The sequence below is a fragment of the Dendropsophus ebraccatus genome, chromosome 9, assembly GCF_027789765.1.
Source record: "Dendropsophus ebraccatus isolate aDenEbr1 chromosome 9, aDenEbr1.pat, whole genome shotgun sequence".
NCBI lineage: Eukaryota > Metazoa > Chordata > Amphibia > Anura > Hylidae > Dendropsophus > Dendropsophus ebraccatus.
The window spans coordinates 108,857,645-108,866,441 of record NC_091462.1 but is presented as its reverse complement, the minus strand read 5'-3'; the positions used below and the strand labels follow the sequence as shown (position 1 = coordinate 108,866,441).

The window sequence follows — 8,797 nt, the reverse complement described above, 5'->3', positions numbered from 1 at the left end:
CCTGGTGATGCGCCGTAGCCGATGTCACGTGACCATGTGCTCGCTGAGGCTCCCATAATCACATGCCCAAACACCGAGCGGAGCGGCCGCAGCTGAGGGAACATGGCCAACGTGGCCAACAGGGTGTCCTGGTCCGGGAGGGAGCACTCGGAGGAGGACGGGGAGAGCACGCCGCTGCTGAACGGAGCCGGCTCCAGACCGGTGAGAGAACCGGGAGACTGCTGGGGAGGTGGGGTGTCCTGAGGGGGGCAGAGGGGTACGGCCGCCCGGGGGTGTGTGGGGGACATTAGGGGGGTCTTATATCTGGGGGGTTCGGGTCACCGTTATACAGGAGCTTAGAGAGAGATGGGGGGGATAATACGGGAGGTTGGGGGGGGGGGGATAATACGGGAGGTTGGGGGGGGGGGGGATAATACGGGAGGTTGGGGGGGGGGGGATAATACGGGAGGTTGGGGGGGGGGGGGGGGGGATAATACGGGAGGTTGGGGGGGGGGGGGATAATACGGGAGGTTGGGGGGGGGGGGGGATAATACGGGAGGTTGGGGGGGGGGGGGGATAATACGGGAGGTTGGGGGGGGGGGGGGGATAATACGGGAGGTTGGGGGGGGGGGGGGATAATACGGGAGGTTGGGGGGGGGGGGGGATAATACGGGAGGTTGGGGGGGGGGGGGGATAATACGGGAGGTTGGGGGGGGGGGGGGATAATACGGGAGGTTGGGGGGGGGGGGGTCTCATTAGGACGATGGGGCTGCGGCATATCCCCGGTTCCCCGTACTTCGCCCTCTTGTGTAATGACCACGCTCAGTATAAGGGGGGTGGGGGGGGCACATACATACACGTTTACACAAGGATTCTCTTGTTCATATCATGGACTTGCCCTTTAAGCCTTGGACCCTGGGGGAGGTGGGGTGATGGGAGAGGTCCTGAGAAGATTATAGATAATTACGAGACGTTTGGGGGGGGGGGGGGGGGGGGTCCGGGCTGCGGAGGGGGGGGGGGGGTGTCCGGGCTGCGGAGGGGGGGGGGGGGGGGTCCGGGCTGCGGAGGGGGGGGGGGGGGGGTGCGGGCTGCGGAGGGTCTCGCTGATCTCTGTCTCATGATCGTCTCTTCATCTTCAGCTATAGGGAACCAACCCTTCCAGCCACACAGGACAGTTTATGGCTATCAGTGCATGCTGGGGTCCGGCATCACATGGGGGCTTCCGGACCACCGGAGTGCTAGGGATGACTCTCCGCAGGGACAGATACTTATAATGGACTCCCAGGATTCCTTCTTCCAGGGGGCGACATGACGCTGCAGGGTGATATATAATATAATAATGTATACGGCTTCTTAGAAGACCTGAGGTCGCTGTCCCTTTAAATTGCTGACAGTGGTCTGGCACAGTGCGCCGCACCCCCTCCTATCCATAGATGCCTCGGACCCCCACTGTACTGTGCAGCAGATGTCACTGTCACATCACCAGAGCTATGCAGCTGTCGGAGCATGCTGGTGGTTGTAGTTCTGCAGCAGCTGGGGCCTCAGGTTAGGGACCCAGGGTGGAGCTGTTAGGAGGTATCAGGCGGCCTCTTCCTGTGACTCTTTGACCCTCACACATGTTCTGGGGTTACACAATAGATCCTGTGGTTTTAGCTTTACAGAAAGTCCAGAATAACCTAAACCGAAAAAATCAGGGCATATGAAACTGCGTAAAGCGGATGTCCTGTACCCCACCGAGTGCTCCAAGGGTGGGGGGTAAGGGGGGACATGGTCACCGGGGGGAAGCCTGTACTGATCCTGAGTTACATCCTGTATTATACTCCAGAGCTGCACTCATTATTCTGCTTGTGGGGTCACTGTATACATACATACCTTACATTACTGATCCTGAGTTACATCCTGTATTATACTCCAGAGCTGCACTCACTATTCTGCTGGTGGGTCACTGTGTACATACATTACATTACTGATCCTGTAATATACTCCAGAGCTGCACTCACTATTCTGCTGGTGGGGTCACTGTGTATATATATATATATATATATATATATATATATATATATATATATATAGCAGTGTTTGTACATGTGAGGGGAGGGTCATGTGACTTGGATAGAAGTGCCTTGTCAATAATTAAGTGAACCCTTGAGAGATGAAGTGAAGCCTCTTACAAGGATTTGTGAATAACAAACAGCCAGAGGTGAGACATGTCGGCCATTGCTGTGGTGTATACAGGAGTTACCCAGTGTTGTAGGACTACAACTCCCAGCACATCTCCCAGCATGCATCCTCCTTTGCATAGTGTTGCTGTATATCTTCTCCTTCCTCTCGGTTCCTGTCTTCTCAGTGTTCCCCGTCCTCTTCCTTATTCTCCTTATTCCTCATCGGTCGTGTCTCACCAGGACGTTCTTACTCCTGACACGTTTACTGACCACTCGCTTCTTGCTTCCGGATCATTCTTCACGTTCGGCCGATCATTCTCAGAATGGAGGAGAATGGGAACTCTCCTCACTGTAGAATTTTTTTTAAGGGGTTGCTCACTAAAAAAAATTCTTTTAAATCATCTGGTGTCAGAAAGTTATACAGATTTGTAATTTACTTGATTTAAAAAAATCGCCAGTCTTCCAGTACTTATCAGCTGCTGTATGTCCTGCAGGAAGTGGTGTATTCTCTGCTGCCACCTCTGTCCATGTCAGGAACTGTCCAGAGAAGCAGCAAATTCTCAGGTGTGGGCAGGGTGGAGTGGCTGATAGCAGAGAGCACTAGCCTGTATATACAGTATATGAGGAGGCCGGTGGGGGGCACGATGGACTGGCTGATAGCAGAGAGCACTAGCCTGTATATACAGTATATGAGGGGGCCGGGGGGGGGGCAGGGTGGAGTGGCTGATAGCAGAGAGCACTAGCCTTTATATACAGTATATGAGGGGGGCAGGGTGGAGTGGCTGACAGCAGAGACCACTAGCATGTATATACAGTATATGAGGAGGTCGGCGGGGGGCAGGGTGGAGTGGCTGATAGCAGACAGCACTAACCTGTATATACAGTATATGAGGGGGGCAGGGTGGAGTGGCTGACAGCAGAGACCACTAGCATGTATATACAGTATATGAGGAGGTCGGCGGGGGGCAGGGTGGAGTGGCTGATAGCAGAGAGCACTAACCTGTATATACAGTATATGAGGGGGGCAGGGTGGAGTGGCTGACAGCAGAGAGCACTAGCCTGTATATACAGTATCTGAGAAGGCTGGGGGGGTGGCAGGGTGGAGTGGCTGATAGCAGAGAGCACTAGCCTGTATATACAGTATATGAGGAGGTCGACAGGGGGCAGGGTGGAGTGACTGATAGCAGAGAGCACTAGCCTGTATATACAGTATCTGAGAAGGCTGGGGGGGGGGGCAGGGTGGAGTGGCTGATAACAGAGAGCACTAGCCTGTATATACAGTATATGAGGAGGCAGGCGGGGGGGGGCAGGGTGGAGTGGCTGATAGCAGAGGGCACTAGCCTGTATATACAGTATATGAGGAGGCCGGGGGGGGGGGGTGGGGGTGGCAGGGTGGAGTGGCTGATAGCAGAGAGCACTAGTCTGTATATACAGTATATGAGGAGGCCGGGGGGGGGGGGGGGGCAGGGTGGAGTGGCTGATAGCAGAGAGCACTAGCCTGTATATACAGTATATGAGGAGGTCGGCGGGGGGCAGGATGCCAGGATTAGCTCTCTCCATGTAATGGATGTGTCGGCTAGTTATGGGGTGACCGCCCGCCCCCCCTGCACACAAGGCAGCACATTATGAGGAAACGGACATCTTACATAACCAACCTGCAGCTTCTCATTTCCTGACAGGACACTGAGGCGGCCATTGATGGCGCAGAGCGGCGTGTAACGTGCTGTGACCGGTGCGGCCTCCGGCACGGCTCTCAGATGTGGGGAGAACTGGAGAACTTTACCATCCCACTGAATAACACTGCGGTTATATGGCTGATAACAGAGAGCAGTAGATGTCATTTACCCATTATACAGCCAGTCTCTCTCAGGCTGATAACAGAGAACAGTAGATGTCATCCACCCATTATACAGCCAGTCTCTCAGGCTGATAACAGAGAGCAGTAGATGTCATCCACCCATTATACAGCCAGTCTCGCAGGCTGATAACAGAGAGCAGTAGATGTCATTTACCCATTATACAGCCAGTCTCTCAGGCTGATAACAGAGAGCAGCAGCCTTCTAGTTTCTATACCCTGGATATAACATCTCAGTATACAGCAGGGAGGGCCGGACTGACAGAACCGGTTGTTGCAGCCATTTGTGGTGATTGTCCTCACTTCTGATGTGTTTGTGGTACACACACACTGACGTATCTGAGCGATTATCTAAGCCGCCGGTGATACAAGATGATTGTGCTGTCTCCCTGGCCGTCAGCCATGAGGACGTAGAGACTAGATAAACCATGTTGTGTCCTGTATCATCCTTCGCAGCACTTTCCAGCTGGTGCATAACTACAAGTCTCAGTGGAATCTTCCAGGGCATGCTGGGAGTTGTAGTTTTCCCAGGGCTGCACTGATGCTTTTCTAGGTAGAGTTCTGTATTTTGCAGAGAAACCTCCGGTTCCCCTTCAGCTCGGCTCCTTCCTCTTTATAGTTATGATGTATCACTATATAATCAGTGTCTCATCAACCAGCCATGTCACTTAAAGGGGAACTCCGCTCCTATGCAGACAACCCGTGGAGTGTAGATCATAATAATCCGCTACCTTTAAAGGAGCACTCTGGTGAAAAACTTTTTTTCTTTCAGCTGGTGACAGAAAGTTATACAGATTTGTAATTTACTTCTATTTAAAAATCTCAAGTCTTCCAGTACTTATGAGCTGCTGTATGTCCCGCAGGAAGTGGTGTATTCTGCTGCCACCTCTGTCCATGTCAGGAACTGTGCAGAGCAGTAACAAATCCCCATAGAACACCTCTCCTGCTCTGGACAGTTCCTGACATGGACAGAGGTGGCAGCAGAGAGTAGTGTGTCAGACTGGAAAGAATACACCACTTCCTGCAGGACATACAGCAGCCGATAAGTACTGGATAATTGAAATTTTTTAAATAGAAGTAAATTACAAATCTATATAGATTTTTGACACTAGTTGATTTAAAAGTAAAATATTTTCGCCGGAGTTTCCCTTTAATTCTATTGATGTCCCTTCTCTCCTAGATCTCTAGCTCCATCCTCTTCCGCATCGGGCAGCTGAGCACGGTGGACCTCAGCGATGACAACCATGAGCTGGTAAGGGCTTAAAGTGATAGTTATTGAACTAAAAACTGCAAAAACTTTCCCTGATTTAATGAAACGCTCCACTCACCTCCAGAGCTGCATTCATAATTCTGCCGCCAGTCGAGTGACTTTGGATGAAAAAGTCCTTGCTGCTTTGGATTGTGGGAGTTGTAGTGTTTATGTCAGGTCCTTGTATGAAGCCCAATGCATCTTGGGATCTCATGTGATAATTTTTTTTTATTTCTTTTGCAGGAAACAGATTTCTCGTCATCAGTTGTTAAAGAAATCCCGCACAATGAGAACCTGCTGTCGCTGAAGTATGAGGTGACGTATCTCCCCCCCCTCCCCTGAATATAGGGGCAGCATTATATATATATATAAAATATATTAAGGGTGTTGGTCAGCTGAGGGGTCGTTTCAGTGTGTCACTTCTCATTGCAGAGTCTGGATTATGATAACAGTGAGAACCAGCTGTTCCTGGAGGAGGAGCGGAGGATCAATCACGCTGTGAGTATCTGGGGAGAGGGGGGTCATTATGCATATGTTATTAGCAGCAGTACAGGACTATATCTCCCAGCATGCCCTGACAGTAACTAGGGGAGGTGTTCTTTGCAGAGTTCCATAGTTGTGTTCTCTCCCTCTCTGGCAGGCATTCCGCACGGTGGAGGTCACCCGCTGGGTCATCTGTGGCATGATCGGCATCCTGACTGGACTCATCGCCTGTTTCATTGACATCATGGTGGAGCAGCTGGCGGATGTGAAGTACCAGGTCATAAAGAACAGTATCCTCTGTATTGCCCCTCATCTGATCGGGGGTGGGATCAATTGACTCCAGCAGCTAGTCTGGTCTGAACAGTCACTTAAAGGGGTTGTTCACCCAAAAAATGTATTTCAAATCAACTGGTCCAGCGAGTGCCAGAGATTTGTTATTAACTTCTTTAAAAAAAAAAAAACATAAGCCTTTCAGTACTTATTAGCTGCTGTATGTCCTGCATGAAGTGGTGTATTCTTTCTAGTGTGACAGTGCTCTCTGCTGCCACCTCTGTCCATGTCAGGAACTGCCCAGAGCAGTAACAAATCCCCATAGAAAACCTCTCCTGCTCTGGACAGTTCCTGACATGGACAGAGGTGGCAGCAGAGAGCACTGTGTAAGACTGGAAAGAATACACCACTTCCTGCAGGACATACAGCAGCTGATAAGTACTGAAAAAGACTTGAGATTTCTTAATAGAAGTAAATTACAAATCTTTGCCACCAGTTGATTTGAAAGAGTTTTTTTGGGGCAAACGGCCCCTTTTAAATATAGATGCACAACCCCTCCTGAAATACTCTGTGCTGCTGTGTACCCTTCTGTTCTCAGTATGTAACTTTTAGTCTTTGAATCCCCTTTGCGCTCACTCAGAAATACTCAGTGCTGCTGACCACTGTGTGTCTCTCTGTGACATCCTTCTCCATATCTCCATTCTCCCTATTATGTATGGTCTTGTCTTGACCTATAACATGAGTGGACTGGGCTACTGCATACTCCCCTTCTTCATAAGGTTAGTACACTTGTGTCCTGTAATACTCTGTGCTGCAGTGGTAAATGGCTTTATCAGCTTATCTGTGATTCCCTCCTTATCTCCATTCGCCTCTTTTATATACCGCCATGTCCTAATAACCCAGGGTCACTGATTACAAAATCAGCACATTGCTCTCCTGAAATACTCTGTGCTGCTGTGATCGATCATATATTCTAGCTGGATTGGACTGATGGTGATGATGATGAGGAGCACATCTTGCCCCTCCTCTCTGTTCTTTCTTTAACCTCTTCCCTCAGATATTGATAAGTTCACAGAGAAGGGGGGGCTGTCGTTCTCGCTGCTGCTCTGGGCCACGCTGAACGCCATTATCGTCATGTTTGGCTCCCTGATTGTCGCCTTTATAGAGGTAAGTGTGCGCACCACACAGCTTAACTCTGACGCCTTTTACATGGATTCTCCTCATATATTCTGTATTCTTCCTTATAGCCGGTAGCGGCCGGGAGCGGGATCCCCCAAATCAAGTGTTTCCTAAATGGAGTGAAGATTCCCCATGTGGTGAGACTTAAGGTAAGAGGTGACCTGATCCTATCCTGTCTTGTACTCCACTCACATCCAAAGCTGCAGTCTGATTTTAGGGCTGGCTGTCAAGTTACATGACCATACAGCTCTGTGCTGCCCCTGGTGGTGCGGTGTGTCACTGCAGGACTAGAGGGAACACAGACAGTAAAAGGTAAATGAAACTTTGTACATAGTCAGACATATAAGTGGCTGCTGTCTTTTCCAGACCCTGGTGGTGAAGGTGTGCGGGGTCATCCTGTCTGTGGTCGGAGGACTTGCAGTCGGCAAGGTTAGTGAATGGTTCTCCATAGTTATGTATAACTCTATGGGATTCCCACCCTGTGAGTGACACGTAGTGAAAGTTGCCGGCTCATTGTGTTTGTTCTGTATTCAGGAAGGTCCGATGATTCACTCCGGGGCCGTGGTCGCTGCCGGCATATCTCAGGGGAGGTCAACGTCGCTAAAGAAGGATTTCAGGGTGAGTGATGATGTAGGGGTGAGGAGGAGGGGGCTGTCACTAAAGCATCACAGGGAGATTGCTGAGACCCCGACATATCAGGAGAACAAGCGAAAAGCAGCGAGCGTCACTACCTGGCTGCCACTTCTCTCCATCCAGCCCCCCATAGACTTATAATGGAGCCTCCTGTAAGCCATTGTAATGCGCTGCGGCTCAATAATCGTCCCATGTAATAGGGCCCTTACACACTCGCTCCTTTGCTCACACACACTTCTCACGCAATTTTAGTGACACTATCCCTTTTGCTTGCTCTCACTGTGTCTTTCACTTGCTCACTTGTTTTGCTTGTGCTCTTTTCCGCTCATACTTGCTCTGTCTCTTTTTCCTGCACACTCATGCTCTCTCCTAGGGAACCCCATAATAACAGGGTGCAGTAAGCGTCCTCCAGCAGTGACTGCAGACGCACAGACTGGGATCATGTGACTCTGGCTTTGCATTTGGAGTTGTGTATTGTACAATATCTCCCCCTATAATTATACCATATTATAAGGAATGACTCCCTGCAGATGGAGCTGATGATTAGCTACTGATCATAATGTGGAGGCTCGCTGTAGCCATGCATTGTGTCTCTGGGTCTCACCATGTGCTTCCTCTTTGCAGATCTTTGAATACTTTCGCAGAGACACAGAGAAGAGAGACTTTGTATCAGCCGGAGCCGCCGCCGGAGTCTCTGCAGCCTTTGGGGCCCCAGTGGGTACGATCACTTATCTAGTCTGGATGCAGGCGCTTAGTATAAGAAATAAAATGACTGCAGAGATGAGGTCAGCCCCTAGGGGGCAGGAGTCTGCGATCAGAAGCCTCATCTGGGGGAAAGACGGGTGCTCCTTCTTTTTAGGGTCTGGCAGTCTATATCTGTGCGTGTGTATATGTATCTTCCTGGCCAGGCCTCTGTCTTTGGCTCTGCAGTAATTTATATCTATGCTGAGACTTCTAGTTCTCCAGTAGCAGGAGAGCCACAGGCTG

General features: G+C 50.4%; 1 protein-coding gene across 1 annotated transcript in view; it reads left to right on the top strand.

The window, feature by feature from the left end:
• The first annotated feature begins 16 nt into the window (after positions 1 to 16).
• Positions 17 to 8,797, top strand: part of CLCN7 (chloride voltage-gated channel 7) — a 29,969-nt gene continuing 21,188 nt past the window's right edge. Inside the window, exons 1-10 of the mRNA XM_069984295.1 lie at positions 17 to 201; positions 5,177 to 5,248; positions 5,489 to 5,560; positions 5,678 to 5,743; positions 5,886 to 6,018; positions 7,056 to 7,165; positions 7,246 to 7,326; positions 7,544 to 7,606; positions 7,712 to 7,795; positions 8,435 to 8,528. Coding sequence (XP_069840396.1) covers positions 103 to 201; positions 5,177 to 5,248; positions 5,489 to 5,560; positions 5,678 to 5,743; positions 5,886 to 6,018; positions 7,056 to 7,165; positions 7,246 to 7,326; positions 7,544 to 7,606; positions 7,712 to 7,795; positions 8,435 to 8,528 — 874 coding nt within the window. The 5' untranslated portion in view covers positions 17 to 102. The remainder of the gene's footprint in view (positions 202 to 5,176; positions 5,249 to 5,488; positions 5,561 to 5,677; positions 5,744 to 5,885; positions 6,019 to 7,055; positions 7,166 to 7,245; positions 7,327 to 7,543; positions 7,607 to 7,711; positions 7,796 to 8,434; positions 8,529 to 8,797) is intronic.